General features: G+C 43.0%; 1 protein-coding gene across 1 annotated transcript in view; it reads right to left on the reverse strand.

Annotated features, from left to right (window-relative positions):
- RTKN2 (rhotekin 2) overlaps window positions 1-13,872 on the reverse strand; it is a 59,437-nt gene extending 45,565 nt beyond the window's left edge. The window contains 6 exon segments of the mRNA XM_059730327.1: window positions 1,531-1,535; window positions 2,452-2,549; window positions 8,112-8,170; window positions 9,003-9,039; window positions 9,844-10,158; window positions 13,411-13,872. Of these exon segments, the coding sequence (XP_059586310.1) occupies window positions 1,531-1,535; window positions 2,452-2,549; window positions 8,112-8,170; window positions 9,003-9,039; window positions 9,844-10,158; window positions 13,411-13,458 (562 nt within the window). The 5' untranslated portion in view covers window positions 13,459-13,872.
- Window positions 13,873-19,135: the final 5,263 nt, after the last annotated feature.

Here is a 19,135-nt window from a genome sequence, read left to right on the forward strand (position 1 = left end):
ACACTGCTTCCTCAACTGCAAGCACCACTTGTCACTCATGGCATCCACAGCCCATACCTTACCCTGTGTCCCTTCCCACCAAGCACTCATTAATTGCTTCTGTCCTCAAGGTGAAACATCAAAACCTTAAGTGTGACCTCAGATTTCAGGTACAAATGCCACCACAGGTGCAGCAATAAAGAATAAGCACTTGATCTTTTTGAAGCATAAGTTTGTATGCAAGGTTGTAAAGAATTAAATAAGTGCTACAGAAAAGGTTTTATGTGGATTTAATAGGTAGTTTGTTGCAGAACATGCATGTATTTGGGTTACATGGTTGGGTTAAAGCCCACAAAATGGTATGGACAAGTAGCAATTTCCCTGATATTGAGTCCACTGGCTTTGGATTAATCAAGTGTATTTGCCATTAATGTCAAGTGTGGGTTTTTTTGTGAGAGGCACATTACAAATGTTCAGTTTTAAGTTTCCACTGCTGAAACTCTTGAGATTAGATTCTAGGGCAGTGGTGGGCACTTAGTTTGGCTGGAAGGACACTCAATCAGTTTTGGTGTCTTTGAAGGCCACACCTCTCTCTCTCCCTCCCCATGCCTCCCTCCCTCCCTCCCTCCCAGAGCTGTAGCAAGCTCCAATTTTTTTCTCTCCCTCTGTCCCCCTCTCCCTGAAACTACAGCATGCCCCATCCCCATCCCTCTTTCCTCCTCCCTTCCTCCCCGGAGCTATAGCACACCCTAATCCTCTCTTCCCACCCCCAGAGGTAACATGCCCTGATCCTCTCTCTCTCTCCCTGCCTCCCCAGAGATGCAGCATGCCCTGATCCTCTCTCTCTCTCCTTCCCTTACCCTCTCCCCCACCCCCTCCTACTCAGAGCTATAGCACACCCCAATCCCAATCCCCATCTAGAACTTGCCAGCCTCATCCACAGCTTATACCACCAACCACCCAAAGCAGCAGAAGCAGCCCCAGGTAGGTACCACCATCAGCTGTAGACGTGCCACGCAGGTAGGGATTGTGGTACCCACCCAGGTCCACAGCTGATGCCACCGTATCAGCACTGAGCAAAAGCCATCCTGCCTATCTGACACTACATGGCAGCCAGAGCCTCTGGCTACCCCCAGGCCAGACCCCATGGTGGCGACTTGCCCACAGGCCGGATACAATCAGTTGGAGGGTTGGATCTGGCCTGAGGACCATATTTTGCCCAACCCTGTATCTAAGGCATAAAAAGAAAATACTCCAAATGCTAAAAAAGCAACACTATCATTGTTATTCATTAGAAAGTTTCAAATAAAAAAATAGCACTGTGTGTGACAGCTATGTAGAGTCTATGTTGATAGAAAGTGAATTGAATAATCAGTAAAAATAAAAATAGGTATAGCAAAATAAATTCAGTGGTTTAAGACATCCTAGATTTTTACACATGAACAGTGATTCTGAATTAATTCTCCAACAACCTAGTGTTCTCCAGTCTAGCTTTATCTGTAGCAACAGCAGTTGAATGGATTGGAGAACTATTTCAAGTTGTTTGTCAACCATTGCTCAACTAAGAAGTTGGTTTGAAATGATAAAATCGTTTTATAAATAGGTCATATGCTTTATAAAGAAGACAAATCTTGAGCCCTTGACAAATCAGCCAGATCTCTGGCTTTGCTACAGGCCTTATCAGGGATCTGTATTATCTGTTCTCATGTCATTTAAGTGGTGGAATTCAATCTTTATTCTGTATATTCATTTGAACAGGTGGCAAAGATGTTTTTCAAGTCATTTTAGAAATTCCTTCCCTTTTTGGCTGCCCAGTTTACCAGCTCTTGAATTTGTTTTTACAAGAATCTTCCAGAAAAAATATAGGCCAAATTTTTAATATCTAAACAAGCAGGAAATGTGGATAAGTGCTTCTCAGGCCTTATTTATACATTATAAAGAGGATGAAAAGGCCTACACCTACATTTTCCCCTCTTTTGCAGGTCACCTTTAACAGACAGTGAAAAGCATTCTGTCCAGTTCCCTTAAGCCTGAGGGACGGAGGATCACAAAAAAATGTATCAAAAGGTAAAAATGAGGAAGATAATCTAGAGTGCCATGAGGCAGATGAGTTATGGGATCCTGATCTATTGATGGAATCAATGTTTATCATCTAACTGTTGTTCTGCAAATTACTTTCAGTGTTCATGCATTAAATCTGACTCCCTCTTCTTAACTGCCCTGTGTTTTAAATTACAAAATACTCCAAAATGACACAAAGGAAAAGACATATATGTCAAGTGATCTAGTTAAAAAAAGAGTCATTATATACTCAAGGAATCTGGGGAAAAAAAGGACCCATTACTCACTGAAATCAACACAAGGACTTAGATTAAACTTAAGGGACATTAGATTGGAGCCCATGTGCACATCCTACCAGGCTTCTTTCATAACACAAACTAACATCTTCATCATTCAAAAACTGATACTCACAACATGGTTACATTTTCAAAACTATCCTCAATAGCCACATCTGTATCAAAAACCTTAGCTCCCATTTGAATGAGCAAAAATTGCATAGCGCTGTGATCCTAGAACCACAGAAATGTTTAAGCAGAGATATTACATATCACAATGTGAAATGTTTCTGGCAAACAAAAGCTGAAATGAGTTTCACTGAAATTTCACTTGACTCTCTTAACATGGCATCATAAAATTCAAGTAGTCATAAATTATACATTCCAGAGTGTTACAGGAGGCAAACTACCAAAGCTGCTGCATCAATAGAGCAACATTTGCATAGGGAAAAATTAATTTCAACCTCTGCTCAAGTGTTCCTTTTAGTAACCATCTATGTTTGCTACTACTTTCAAAACCTTTGGTAAAAAAAAGTAATTGTACTCACTATCCTTGAATATTTAAAAGTAAAATATCTAATTACCAAAGGTTATATTGTATTATGAATACATTACATATAGGATTGGAGTATTTTGCCATGCTTAGCCCCTTTGACCTGCCCAAAAATCAAAGTGAAATCCATGCCAGGTGATAGCTAGAACAAATTTAGGGTTAATTTCCATGATAGAGCAAAGTGCATGTATTTCAAGACTCTCCAATAATCCACTTGGTACCAGACAAAACTTTCATTTTAATTTCTCTCTGCCAAGAGATCTCCCTGTAAAGTCTCTTTCAGATGCAGGCAAAAAATACTATAATATGTTTAACAAGACATTTCTCTGCTATTAGTCCAATTAGTGGTGGCACTTTTCTATTTCTTCCTCTGGAGTTTGTATCTCTCATTCTAGTCCCTCCAACCTCCATCTACAGCAGTCAGAGTCTCATTCAATTCAATTACATCTATGCTTATCCACAGGAGTCCTTCCACAGTGACAACAGTTCCACTGAATACAACTAGTCATAAGCTCTCTCAAACTGCTACCACTATCAACTTCACGGTAAGGGTTACTATGCAGTAGTACAGTTAAAAACAAGATGATATATGCTTCTGAATGATTCCTGCAAAAGAATGACTGAAAACACAAGTCTAAGGTACATGCCCTGTATAACCTTTTGACAAACATTGCTTGCATATATTTGAAAAGAAAAAAACAGCTAAATTCTTACATACTTTCTTTATTGTTGAAGTGATCATAGTCTTTCCACATTAATGGTACTTGGATATCTACAAAGAAAAGAAAAAACTAAGTTACAAGAGACACTGTAGATGTGTGGTCCAACTAATATAGATTATTTCTGGTCTGTTTTCCTGTTCATCTGTTTCTGGAGGAAAATTGAACCTACCATTCTGTCCAATAAAATAACATAACTAATGCAATCACTAGAGTTAAGCCAAAAGAAACTTCCTAGTTTACATAGTCCAATATAAAGGGTCACTTTCCTTTAGAATGCTCTTTATTCCAGGATAGTTTATCATCTTATATAGGAGTATCTGGAATAATATTTCAGAGTGGCTGCTGTAACATGAAACTGTGTGATAGTGAAAGAAATTATAAAGAAAAGACTTAAGTAAAAGCTTTGTGGGTTTGCACTGGGAGCTTCTTGGCTTGCTGCCAGAAAGAAACCCCCATATTTTGAGAGACAGAGCAAGTGAGCACGCATTAGAGATCTTTGCATGACAAATACTTATTCTTGTTTTGTCAGACACTTAGCAAATACCATTTGTAATCGTATACCAAGGTTATCACCTCAGCAGGCATAAAGATTACTTTCGTAATTTTTTTGGTAAGGGGAAAGATTTATTTCAATATCATAACAGCACATTAAAGCAATTAAGCTTCCCTTAGTCTTTTAAGTCACTCATGATATTAACTACTAATGGAGCTGGTATTTCTTTAAACAAACATCTTAATTTATCTACACAATCAGTACAATATTCAATTACACATCTTCAACTTTGACACCGCAGGCTTTAGTGCTATTACTTACAGCTTATTCTTCAAAGGTCATATGACAATAACTTTATAATTTTAAGAAAGTTGGATTCTAAAGTACAATCAACAGCTTTCTGAAAAGCCTGCAATATATTAAGTGGCATAGGATGGCAGCAGTGAACAGCACACAGTAAAAATCTTCAAACTTAGTTTTTCATACAGGAACTTTTCTAGCTGTGAAGCTGTTCTCCACATATGGAATACAGAAAAAAAGGCATAGATAATTTGCTTAGAGGCAATTAATACTGATAGTTCTGCAACAAATCCCATTAGTCATGTATTCCCAGAAGGATTTTTCATCCAAGGTTGCACATTTGGGGGGTTATATTTGAACAACTGTATAAAATAGTCACTCCTGTTTCAGGACCTGTATCACATTCAACAAAGTCTGTGTTTAGAAAAGGTTAAGGTATAGTTCTACTATGAAAAGTAGCACTGTATTAAGCTATTTCAAACACAGAGCTTCCTAGCTCATTCATTTTAATTACAGACATGAGACCTCTGAATTTTTTACAGTGGGTGACCAATACCTTGGGCAATATATCACCATTTTAGATGGCTGCAGCTTCCTAAAATCAATACCAAATACTTCAATCCAATCCAATTTCAGAAACCGCCTTTCATTTTGAGTTTCATTTATTCATTTACTCGAGTCATAGCTACATCTACAAATAGCTGAAAGTTTTTAAAATAGAGAGAGTATTTTTGTCCACAGTTAACCCAAACAGCTATAAAATCTCTCAGACTTAGAAGTATTCATCTATGATCAAAGACCAAGAACAGAATAGTTAAGCCCTAAAAGTTCTCAATAGTATAAATGTGAAAATAAGGAGTTTTAATAGGAATCTTTTCACAGTTTTGTACATAGCAGGTTGTGAATGACAGCTAACAATTACGCGTGTTAGATTAAAGGTTTTTGTTTGCTTCTTTTGAAATCAGGCAAAATGAAAAATTTACAACTTCATCTGAAAGAGTCATCGGGATATAAATACGTAATTACTTGAACAATTTTAATATAATACTAGTAAATCAGTTTCAGTCCATCCTTCAGCTAGAATTTATCAAAAATGTAGATCAATTTTCACACATCTTAATTTCAGTTACAATTAGCTGTAAATCCATGTGGACTTAAATTGGATATTTAAATTGGATACATTCATGTACTATAATCAATCAATTTTAAATCCAATGATTCCTTTTGACATTTTATTTATTAGAACTTTATAAAACAGAAAACTTTAAATTACAGTTATGCTTATTGATCAACATTTAATTTATTGTCTCCTGACAGAGTAAGAGGTAAAACGCATAAATTATGTAATGTTTTCACACAAGTGGGGGTTCAATGTGTGAAAATTAGAGCAAGAAAATTTATGGATAAGGAATGTACTTCCCAACTCCATGCTTGAAATAATGCTGCCAGACTAATGAGTGCACAGCATGAGTACCCTAGCAGCCAGACAAAATCATTAAAGAATTCCATTAATACTAGGTGATGGAAAAACAGCAGATGTCACACTTTCATCACAAAAAGTCAGTCGTGTCAGATCTCCCCACACCCTTAACTAACTTTTAAATGATCCCTGCTATAAGAAAAACCTTGCTTTCTGTTTTTATTGATCCTTTAACAATGTCTTAAAAAACACTGTTGATTCGTAAAAGATCTGCACTCTTACCATCATCAGCCATACAGTAAAAGGGAACTCGAGTTGTAATATTAAGTTGATGCAGATGGCCCAACTCGTACAAAAACTTGCTTAACAAAAACCTAGAATGAAGGAGTTTAAAAATGTTTTAGGCGCATGAACTTCTGGTTTCAGAAAGACTCATACATATTTACAGCACTTGGAATTGCATTACATTTGGAATCTAATGTTTGCATTTCCTTAGAGTTTCCTTTATTGTGCTCAAACTATCTGAAAAAAATTAAAAAGCATCATTTGGTTGTAGACAAATGAAGGCAAAACCTTGTGCTATGACAACCCAATGTTATAGAAATGAGAACTACCAATGTCATACGATCCTACAGATTTTACTAGGAATGGATGTGGAAAATGAAGATGTAACTGTGGCATAAGATGGAAGACCTACGCCTGTTTAATCTAATACGAATAACAGTAGCAGCAAAACTGTGATAACTTGGATTGCTAATCTCTGCTGAAACCAATAACCAGGCTGTTGAGGTTCCCAGATAAACTAAAATCTGTGCTAATGCAACGTCACCACCATTGTTATCTGTGCTAGCTATGATTCAATTTTGTGCATCACATCCCCTTTTTTAAGTCCTTCATTTTTTATATTCCTTCATTTATATTTCCCCTTCCCTCCTTTTTCCCCCATTCCTTCCTCTTACAAATGCTCTTGAAATTTGTCGCAGTCTCCCAGGAGTATGTGTTCCTGTGGCCGACTGGTGCCACCTTAGTCAGGGGGGGCACGTGACTAGTCAGTCACTGGGGGGGATCCTCCCCGCAGCCAATCTCATCGACAGGGGGGTCTCCCACAGCCGACTGCAAAGCGGCTGTAGTGCTCCCACTCCCCAGCTGGCACTTGTGGTGGGGGGGCACCAGCGCTCCCGCGTGCCCCCGTGCCCGTCACCTAACCGGCAAACGCGGCCTGTCAGAGGGTGCACTGGTGCTCTCAGGGGGTGCACATGAACCCCCACGCACCACCACTGTGTGTTCTCCACTTTCAGATCACCCATCCCTTTTCTAGACACTGCTCCCCACCCACCTGTGGCCCCATCCCATCCACCCAGCTAAGAGCACCCTGCCTGTGGGGGGCCACTTAGGGAGTTTTGGTGCACTGTTGCAGGGTGTGTGAGGAGAGACGAGAGGGTGTTGTCCCAGTGCGGTGGGGGTAGGGGGGTGGCTCACCTGGCACACAATAGCACACTAAAATTCTCTAGCTTGCCCTCCAGCCCAAATAATTGCCCAAACGCTGACCAAGACGTATGGGGCTAGAGTGGGCATTATCAACCAATTACATCTTCTGGATCCTATACAACAGTGGGACCAAAACATTTTGACAAGCATGCCACAAATTCACCCCTCCTCTCCCTGCAGAGCCAGTTTGATCCCACTCTCTTACATCATCTGCTCCTCTGCTTTCTGCATCCTACCCAACCAGCTCTTTTCCTTTCTGCTCCCCACCCTATCTTCCCTGCCTGATCAGCTGCTCTGCTTTCTGCTCCACACGCTGTGCTCCCTGCCCAATTGCTGCTCTGCTTTCTGCTTATGGCACAAGTTGGCCACCTCTGCTGTAGAAGATGGGTCATAAGGGGTCAAGAGCAAGAGTAAAACATAAATATATAAGTAACATAAATCCTATGAAGTTTCAAAGTAACTTAGGCACTTTAAAAAGTATTCCAAATATTTAAAAATTTTGCCTTTTAACATGTAGAGTATTTAGTAAGATATATATGAAATTATTTCCTAATAGGAAAGACCTTCAAAACAATATCAAGATAGTGGGTAGAACTGTCAAATGTAGCTAAAATGACACTGGAGCACACTGCTATTGAAAGTCAATCAGATTTATGTCTCTAAGTTACCTAGGTACTTTCAGACACCTGGCCCAATTTGGTAAGGTCAGAGATGCTATACTGATATGATACATGCTGTAAAGCCAGAGAGGTTTTAAGACAATTTATTCGGCTTTTTCTTTATTTTCATAATATGATATAAAGATTATACCATTGTGTACCTGATATGGCAACTCTTCCTTTGCACACTGCATGCTATTTATGGTGAACAACTGAATTCCTGCTCAAAAAGAAAAACAACACAGAAATGTTAGGGAAAATGTGTCTTTATTTCTAAAAAACAACCCTTTGAAAATCAGTAGTTTTTTTTCAAAAATAGGTTTAATATATGTTCAATTCAAATGCCTTCCTTTAAAGATAACTTTGGCTACCATTGGATTTAGAGGTCTTCAGATAAAGTAGTTAGATTCTACATATTCTTGAAGGAAGATCCATTAACTTAGATAAGTTTTCAAGGTAATATTTTTGAAAATATAGATTCTCTCTCTGCTGCATTTAACAACTCCAGAAAAATCAAGCATACACACAGGGGGAGCCACTACAATTAACTTTCGCACTTCTGTTATTAGACATAAGGGATGACTATTGCTTCTTCAACTAACAGAAGTCATTATGTTAAATTTTCAATATTTCAATTTATTTATGTCAACTGAGATCTTGTGAGAATTCCAGACCAATAAAGTGAAAGAAAATTAAATGAATACAACCTCTAGAAAGAACAAACAGTAGCATGTTCCATATCCACATGCAATTTCTCCTATCACTTGTCCAAATTAAAATTGAATTAGAATTTCTAGCTAAGTGCAAAAGTACTAATTTTAAAAATTAGCATTTATGATGATGGTAGATCTAAGCGTAAATAAAATTGTCTCCTTAACTAGCTTACCCCCCAATAAAAAACAACAACATTTCTATATGTGGAGTGTTAACAGAAGTTTGATGCTATAGATACAATTCATTAGAGCTAAGCACATATTTGTAGAGTTTCTGCACCAAGCTGATATAGAATACTTCATTAAAACAATAATCTGAGAGAAATAGTAACTCTGTACCACTCTTCTCAATACTGCATACAAGTTCTATTCCACTCTGCAGAGAAACATTATGCAAATAAGCTTTTTATGCTTTAGCTCCCTCAGGAGTTAAAATTGGGGGATAGTTTCAACAAAGCTGATTTTTCTTCACGTTAATGGAGTTGTATACTTTGATTACATGGATGTAGTTGAGTACATTGGCCAGCAGAGGGTACCAATTAACCACTGTGTTTCTACTATTAAAGTAAATTTAGAGGAAAAGACTGAAAGCAAAAAAATAAGGGCATCCTTAGTTGTGAGGAATATTCTTACAAGGTTTTCCATGCGTTGTTCATCCAGATACACGCTGACAACTCTGGACATATTCACTGTAATCAACAAAACATTCCCATGGGGGCTACGTGCTAAATGCTAATACATAAATCCATAATACCATCCAGTTGAAAACCAAATTATCTGAATTTTCATTTCTGACAGAATAAAAGATAGTTTCAAATGAAATTATAAAGTGAAGATTTGGACTGGAACATTAATGCAGTGATAAAGTTTTGGGATTTTATTTGGATCTAATTATCTGAGGATAAATTGTAATGTAACAGTACCAATTTACCTTTTTGAAAAAAAAAAAAAAAAAACCCCCAAAAATAAAACCCCAAACATACAATCTGTCAGGGTATGCACAGCTATACCTCAGAATACTGTTATTCTGTTGTTATTCGTTACTACTGTTACATTTGTCCAATCCTATAACGGTTAAGCAGACCTAACCATAATGACATTAAACGTGAACAAAATAGATTTATAATTACAGTGGTTTAGTTCTGCTGATACCAATACAGAAGCCGACAGACATAAGTTATATTCTAAAAAAAGAGATACATGCTCCTGAGCAGCAAGAATCCCCACCACAGACCTTTTTGAATGGATGAATACCAAGAGTCTCAGTTTGCAATAGAAAACTCCCGACTTCTGCTAACCATCCTTCATTTGCACATGTGATTGGCTCTTTTTGTTTCTGGAGCTCTGTCCTGTAGACAAGTATACGATCATTGCAAACCATCAGGTTTTTAACTACTTGCAAAATTTGATTTTTTTGAGTGCTCACTGTAAGCAGCTTACAAATTCCTTCTCGCATGTGGATTTCAAAGTTGATCTTTTCTTGAATGCTGCATTCCTAGGTGTCAAGATACATACAATATTGTTTTTAAAAAAAAAAAAGGTACCAAACATAAAACTGATTAACAGCACAGAAATCTTATTAAGTATTTTTAGCAGGCACTGTTTACCACATCATAGGAAGTGTTTGGTACCCCAAGTCCTGTGTTGAGTTGTTTGGTCTACTGAAATATTTAAAATTAGTATCTTTCATATACAATGCAGAATATAAAAAAGTACAAAGATGTAGAGAATCAGATGCTGAGCCAAAATAAGCTATTGACAGTGACTTACTGAATCACCGGAAGGGCATGAAACATGTATGTGCTCAGTCACCACTTTTAGAAAATGATAGGGGTGAGATTTTAGGGGCCGATACCAATCCAATTTCCGATACACAGTCCTGCAGCTTGAAGAGCTACGTCCAGCTGGTCTGTTGTGGTAGAAGGGAAGTGGGGGTGGAGGGGGCAGATCAACGCCCCTGTGGTGAGGGAAGAGTGGGGCTGGCGCTGGGCCAGGCACTGCCCAACTGGGGGGTGGGGCACCGGATAGAGCTATGGCTTGTTTGCAGGGTGGAGGGAGCTTCTGTGACTCTACGGAAACATCGCACACGCAAAAGGGTGAAAAAGATTTGAAAACAAACACATTTCAGTTTTCCTTCTTTGGTCATCTTACAAAAAGAGGTATAAAAATCAGTTAACTCAACTTTTGCTCTATATTCTTATACAATCAATTAACACCTGAAAATGAAAAATGTTTTAAAAAGTGCCATCTTTTTTATTTGTAATTGGATGCAAATTTAATGCTAGTTAAAGTGAACTGAAAGCCAAAGGTCAACTAGCAATTATAGTTTAAAGATCAACCATTAAAGGTAACAGAAGATTTTTCATCCAAAAGGATGAAATAAAATGTTCCTTTACCTATGTTCACTGAAATGCAACAGCCAATAATGTTGCCTTGGCAGTCCAGAAATATAGGGCATACTTTCTTATATGTATAGATCAGAAAATTAAAATATTAATTAATGTAAGTATGGAGAATGTCAATTCATATAAATATGGAGAATGATTATTAAGAGAAGGTAACTCTCACTAGGGTGTAGGCTAAGACACGGCCAGAGGGACCTGCTATTGCAATACCAATATTACCAAGGGCTACTAGGGCCAGCAGTTAGCAGCTGACAGCAGTGAACATAACCAAGCTGCTTCTTTCTTTATTACCACCGCTACAGACCCTTGTTTTTCCCTTCCCTTTGGGTTATTAGTTGCATAACTTTACATTGCCAGAGAGCAGGTGACTCAGCTGTAAATCAGGTTTGAGTGGTGTGGCTTGACTATAGCCAAATGTGGGGCCATGAGTACTTCTGGATTTCGAAACAGAGACAAATCTGTTGCAGAAACATTGCCTGGCTGAAAGGTTACATGAAACATCTTGGAGGTAAGGGCAGGAGCTTAGGGGGATGGTTTGGAGGCTCCTGGTCCTGGGCATGACCTAAAACTGCACACTGCCAGGAGTGGGTGGCCTGGTGGGGCTCCCAGTGGTGTGGGAGTCCCCAGGAAATACCAGGTCAGTTATCACCCTAGTGAAAGGTGGGTTGGGGTGCCTTAACCTCTAGCCCCCACAACACTGGGTACAAGGGGACTTGTACTATGGCCACCTGAGCCCAAAGAGGGTGTAAGACCCAGGTGGGGCCAGGCCTGGCTACAGCTACCTGAGGCCCCACTGGGGAAGGAAGCCCCATGGCCCCAGTGAGAGGGGGTGGAAATGTGGAGTCCCAGTGAGGGGAAAACCAGAGGGCTGGGAGCCCAATGTGAGTGTGTACAGAGTTGCCATGGGAGGAGCCAGGGCAAGCTTGGCCCCGGTTAGGTAATCGGCTGGCCACTACCCTGGTGACGGCCATGGGAGAGGCCCAAAAAATGGTACGTCTGCCACCCAAGGCGTGTGCTAGGTAAAACCTATGGCTGAAGGGGCCCGCTCCGAAAGGGAGCAAGGCAGTACAAATTGTTGATGCGTGAAGGAGACCTTATGGGGGGGGGGGGGGGGGCCCTGAGAGGCCCTAGTAAGAAGAGTGCGGTATGAATGTGTGCGTGTCTGAGACCTGACAGCAAGGGCAATTTCATTTGCCTGCCACTAGCAAGAATTCAGTGAAGACAGATGAGGACAGGCTGTCCCAGTCTCTGTTTGTTTGTTCTTTGCACCAGTGCTGCTCAAACTTTCTGTCTCACAGGCCAGATGGCAGTCCCCAATCTGTCTACTGGCCAGATCCTGCCCAAGGATCCACTCCAAATATGGAGTACAGCTGACCCCAATCTGGCTGTACAAGGGTAGAAAGGGTGCATGGCCTGGCCCCAAACCAGCTGCCTGAGGCTTGGGAATTTGGCAGAAGGGGAAGGGGGGCAGTATTGATTGCCACTGCTCTCTCACCACTGGATTTCCAGAGCCAAGGGGAGCTCCACAGGACAAAATTTCTGTGGGCCAGATGTTGAGAACCCCCCTGCTCTACATCAGTGGCTCCCCTTCTATTTTAGACTCGAGGCACCCTCAGATAATATCAGCTCTTAATTTTCACTTGATTTTTTGACAATAGAAAAATAGAGCAACTCTTGTTGCAATGAACTCTGAGAGGCCCCAGTTTATCTTGCGAATCACATCTGCACACTTAACCCTGTTAAGAGGGCTAACCCCACGACACCCTTCAGCGGATCTCAAGTGCCCCAGGCTCTACACCCTTCTCTTTTCTGCAACTCCCGTTTCCTCGCACAGCTCATGATCGCCGCTTTTAAGTGCTTATCCTGGCACAGGAGGCAGAAACAGGGAAATCCCAGCGCCTGGTCCCACCCCTACACACGCAGGTAGGAGGGTGCTGGCTGGGTACCCAGCTCTCATAGAAAACACCTTGCCCCTGGCCCTGCCCTGTCGTCGCCAGCGTTCCGGCCGCAGGAACGAGGGAGGCAGCGGGCAGCTTGGCTCGGGCGAGGCGGGTCCCGGCACAGACCAACTGCAAACCGCCTCCAGCCACAGCAACAACAGGAGCGGAGCGCTCCCCCCGCCAGAGGCCCAGCCTGCCCTGCCCCGCCCCCGACGCCTTCGGTTGCCGGGCAACCACCAGTCCCTTCCCAGCCGTGTTTAAATCCTGCCGCGTGACGCCATTGGCTGCGCGCGCGGGGCGGTGGGAGGGTCCCCTTCCCCCGCCTTGGCCGTGCCCTGCCTGTGCCGGGCTGGGGCCCCAGGCCCGATCCACCCGCCGCGGGATGGGCAGCGCGTTCCTTACCGGCTCCTCCAGCTCTGGGCAGGCCCAGGCCACGCGGCCCCGCCGCATCGCGCCCACCGCAGTCTTCGAAACTGCCGCCGCCCCCGGCGCACCTCTGCCAAACTGCACTTCAGCCCCGCCCCGGCCCTGCTGTAGGCAGGCGCTGGCAGCGCAGGCCCCGCTGGCAGCGCAGGCCCCGCCCCGCGCGGAGCGCTCAGCCTGAGACTCGCCCGACTCTTGCTGATCAAAGCCCCGGCTCCGCGCAGCGGCGCCCCTTGATGCAAAGCCGCAAGGCCTGGGGGCTCCAAGCGCCGAGGGGAAAGCGGCTGTTTCCTTTCCAGATCCCGCGGGCGGGTCGCACCCGGGAGCCTGGCGGTGGGAATGAATACCTTGAGGAAGCGACGGTGCAGCATCGCGGAGCGGGTGGTGCTTTGCGACATCGGATCGGAGACAGGAAGGCTGGACGGGACCGGAGGGGTCATCGCCCCACTCGAGGCTCTGTCGAGTCTGGTCTTAAGAACCTCCAAGGAGGGAGACTCCACCGCGTCTCGGACCCTGTGTAACCTGTTGCAGGGCCTCACAACTCTGGTGACGAACCTAAACCTCCCTTGCTGCAACTTGAGACCATTGCTCCTAGTTCTGTCATCTGCCACCACAGAGCAGTCCAGCTCCATCCTCTTTGGAACCACCCTGCAGGGAGTTGAAGGCTGCTATTAAGTCACCTCTGTCTCTCCTTCTCCAGATTAAATAAACCCAAATCCCTCGGCCTGTCTTCACCAGTCATGTCCCCCAGCCCCTGAACCATTTTCGTTGCCCTCAGCTGGACTACAATTTGTCCACATCCTTTCTGCAGTGGAGGGCCCAGATCAAACCATCAGACCTGGTCAAAGCTATTACAACTGATAGGAACCAACTCAAACTTGTCCAAACCAGTTCAAACCAGGTGGAACTGGTCAGTACTGTTCAAAACAGTAGGAACTGGTTTAAACTGGCCAGAACAGGTCAGAACCGGATCAAACCACGCAAAACCAGTTCAAAGCACTTGGGACCTGTTCAGGCCCGTCAGAATCGATCGGAGCAGGTTCAAACCAGTCAGAACCAGTTGGAATCTGTCAAAACCAGTCAGAACGGGTACAAGCCAACCGGAACCAGTTGGAACAGGTTCAAGTTAGTCAAAACTGGTCAGAAGTGGTCAAAACCATTTGGAACTGGTTGAAACCAGGCAGAACCTTTCAAAACAGGTTCAAACCAGTTGGAACAAGTTCACAGGCGATTGGTGCCTCCTGAGTTGGGGGGGGGGCACTTGCCCCCTCAGTGGACAGTCAGCAACCAGGGGAACGTCCCCCCACAGCTGATCCTGCAGATTGGGGGGGGAGTCCCCCTGGGGCCAATTCCGCTGACCCACAAGTGGCAACAGCGTGCCACTGGCACTTCCAGGTGCACATGATTGGCTGTGGGGAGACCACTTCTCCTGGTGTCTGCATTCCCCAGCTGGCACTCTGAGGGGGGCACTGGCACTCTTGCCTGCCCCCCTCCCCCCCCCCCCACCTGGGAACATGGGCTGACAGGGGGTGCATCAGCACTCTCGGGGTGCACGTGCATCCCTGTGCACCACTATGCATGGCCACTGAACAGGTTCCAACAGGTTGGAACCGATCAAACCAGTTCTAACCAATTCAAAACAGTTCAAACCGGTCAGAACTAGTTCAAGCTGGTCAAAACTGCTCTGAACTGGTTGAAACTATCTGGAAACTTTCAGAACAGGTTCAAACTAGTCAGAATCAGTTGATACCAGTTTTAACCAATTCAAATGGTTCAAACCGTCAGAACCAGCAACCTATGTACCCTACATCTTGCACCTTCAGCATAGAGCTCCTCCACAGCAAGTCGTTCAGGCAGCTCTTCTAATCCATTCCCTCCAGTGCAGGTTTCCCCATATTAAGAAACCTCAGAATCGCTTGCTCCCAGAAACATTGGTGAATTTAGATGGATAGATACCTCAAGAGGGCACTAAAATGGTTATTCCAGAAATAATGCCAATGCGTGGATATGATAAATCACTGCAAGTACAAGTTATGGTATCACAAACCATTCCATGCATTCAGTATTCCTGAAACATATTTTCCTGCAGTATAGACAACCCCTGGAAATCCCAGGCAGCCTTCCAAGAATTTTACATTGCTAATTGGATTTTATAGCCCAAATCTTGTTTGGCAAATCCTAGCTTTAATGAGCCCCAAAATGTGGTTCTGTTCATAGAATAAATGGGACTATACCCCCAGCCTTTACACATTTAACTGATATTGACTTGAATTGAAAACCGGAAGAAATCAATGGGGGGGGGGAGGTAATCTCAGTATAACTGGGTCCTAATTAATGTGAATATTTATTCTTCTTAAGTCAAATAGCCATTTTAAGTAGCTCATGCATCAAGATTTATCTTTAGTGTTCCACATTTTCAGTTTTTATTAAAAAAAAAAAATTGGGAATTTTTCAGGGTTTATTTTCCAAACATAAAAATTGGGTTGAAATCAGGATAAAAGGAAGAAAAGAAAAAAATTGGGGAAAATAATATGTTCCCGTGGTGGTGAGGAAGGGAGAGAGTAAGGCTGGGACTAGGGAAGGGGTGGAGGGTGCGTGCAGCCCATCCCTCCATTCCCAGGGCTGCAGCACGGAGCAAAGCGGAGGGAACTGTCAGCAGGTGTAGGACAGGGCAGGGCAGGGTAGCTGTTGCTGCTATGTGCACCCCAGGAGGGGGGCAGGCTGTGGGGCTGCACCGGGCTATTCCTAGGGTGGGGGCGCTTGCCCCCAGATCTGCATGCAGGATGAGAGCAGGTTGCCTTTGTAGGCTGGGGCAGGCAGCAGCACCAGGCTCTTCCTGGTGCTCGGGGTGGGCAGCAGCCTGCTCTCAACCAGCATGCAGATCTCGTCCAGCATGCAAGAACGGCCCAGTGCAGCCCTTCCAGGGCTCACAGAACAGCAAGAGCCACACACACCCCCCCTGCGCCCTGCACCCATTGATTTACCTCTGCAGCTGGCGACTGCCGTTCCTGGGGCTGCTGCAGCAGGGACTGGGGTGAGTAGGAACAAATGGAGTCCCGAGGGGTGCGGTGCAGCTTGTACCCACTCACCCCAGCCCCTGCTGCAGCAGCCCTGGAAGCAGCCAACACCACCTGCCTGCACCACAGCACGGCGCAGTCCAGGGGCTGGGGGGAGAGTTGAGCAGCTGACGTGGAGTGGGGGAGACCCGACCCTGGCACCAGCACTGGCACCTCCTGCTACGCCTATGGTCAGAGGCGGGAGCCCCATGACCCCGGAAAGCGGCTCCAGCCTTGCAGGCCCATGCAGAATGGCCGGGTGCAGCGCCCGCAGGGAGCAGGGCCAGGCTCTTCTGCCTCCCTTCCTGGCGGGGCTTGCAGCTCCCCAGCACCTGGGCCAGGGCCGCAGCTGGAGCTGCAAGGCCTGGGTTCAGAGCAGAGAGCCCCAGCAGCCCGCAGGCAGCAGTTCCAGCCAACCTCCCCTGACCCTTGTGCGGCCACCACCCCCTTCTCTGCGTGTGGCAGCTACCACACCCCTTCCCCACCATGTCCATCTGGAAACCTGTGCCTTGGGTAACTGGCACATTTAGCTTACCGGCACCCCAGCTATTCTCCACTCGTGCCATTTAACAGGGATTTTACTGTACCCGGTAAAATTGAGTGAACTAAAAAACGGGTGTAAATCAGTAAAAACCAAATAACTTCAGTAAAAAAATCAGGGAATTTGTTGGTCAGTTTCAGTAAAAACTGAAATCGTGAAACACTATCTTATATTAAAATATTGCAAAGTTTAATCTTTTATTTACCTACACCTACTTCTTTCTATTTAAAGTCCTTAGTTTTTCTATAGATCAAATTTTTATTGTTCATTTAATCTGAAAATTTTTCAATTAAAAAAATAAAACACATCAGCAAAAATCTGTAACACAAGCACCCTTCTGTTTCTTTAAGTAAATATGGAATTAAAGTTTTTAAATTCTATTTGTAGATGTGTCTTTACAGGGCAAAGTAGGTTTTTTTATTGAAAATTTTGCTTAACTTTGACTATATTGGCTTGCTGTGGAGAGAGGGGCACAAGTTCTGAATGAGGGCTGGATTCACACCATCTATGATAGCCCCTAGATTCATGGGTCAGCAGCAGACTAGTCTTGTCCCTAGCCTAATTTTAATGCGAATAGGCAATTCCAGGATGCAGGAATAATTAAGAGCAAACAACCTAGCCATGCCGTCTTCCCCAGGTTATGACTCCATGAGGAGGGACTTGAGGGTTTGTGGTACAGAACTGCCATGCTGGCTCTATGTGAAAAGCAAAGTCCCAAGCAATCAGTAAAACCAGCCTTTTGGCTGCTTGGTGTTGGTAATACTGGAGCATTCAGAGCAGCCCGTGAGGAACCAGAATTAGGCCTGACTGAATAGTAGAGATCTAAATTACTTTCCTGCTTGACTACTGCACTGGCATATTCTTTTAAATGTTAGGCCCATCATTTTAGTTTAGCAGGTACAAAATGTCTACGCCTACTCTTGATAGCCTTGCAATATTTTTCTTAATTTCTTGGTTCCTACAGCTTGTTACACCTACTCATTGAATATCATAACAGTTTTCCAGTAGAAACATGTTCAAATCATATTTAAATATTCTGCTTAATGGAAACATGTCAGATACAAATCTCTGTACACACAAAAGGTTTTACAAGGCTTATAATAATCTGAGGGGGGTTTTATTATTTCTTTTAAAATGGAAAAGAGGACCATTATCATGGATTACCATTCCATAACACCATTTTAAATATGATAAAGGCACAAACTTATCACTAAAGCAATTTAATGTTTTTTCTTCCACTTCTTATTAAGATAAAGATTAAGATAAAGGGCGAAACTGTCAGCCCTCACAACTAATATTTTTTTATTTAATTCATTTGAAGTTAGTGAGATTCTTTTCACTGACCGGAGGAGGCAACAAATAAAGGCGGGGGGTGGAGTGCACGTTACCTACAGAACAGACTGACATAGGTACCTTCTTTCCACTGCCCTGTGTGAATCTTCATCTTGAGCTGGACAGACTTCTATGAGTGTAAAATTAATGCTTAAATAAAAGACAGTTGACTGGCTTAATCCAAACAAAGTAGCAATATTGGCTAAGGAAGAACACTGAGGCTTTGTTGTCTCCATTATCAAGAATGTTTGTCCACCTTTTTTCAAGATGTTTACAAGGTTGACGTGCTCTGCAAGTTGCGTCTGGGCTTCCGGTGGCATAGTTAGCTAGGGACACCTTTCAGTGAAGGGCTTTTCTATTATATTTATGGCAACATCAATAAATAAATTTATTAGATTATTTTAATAAACCATTTTGGTAGCATTTGCCATTTATATTCTTGTAGTATTTCTCACACAAATATTAGGAAACCAAAAACAGCACAAGACATGTAGTTATTAGAATTCATTTTTCTCCTTCCATAGAGTATCCAGAAACTGGAACTATTCAAGATGCCTTGGCGTTAAGCACATACTTAAGAGCTTTGCTAAACCAAGATTAGAGTACACAGCACTGTAATAAGTACATATGGGATAACTGCATTAAGATTATATTTTGCAATGGAAATATGAACTCACCAAAAATCTGTTCCCATATACATTTGAAAAATAATGTACAGTTTCTACGTCAAATTCAAATGCAATAAAAAACAAATTAGCTACATCTGTTTGGTGTT

This window comes from Alligator mississippiensis, chromosome 6, assembly GCF_030867095.1.
Source record: "Alligator mississippiensis isolate rAllMis1 chromosome 6, rAllMis1, whole genome shotgun sequence".
In the NCBI taxonomy this organism is placed as follows: Eukaryota; Metazoa; Chordata; order Crocodylia; family Alligatoridae; genus Alligator; species Alligator mississippiensis.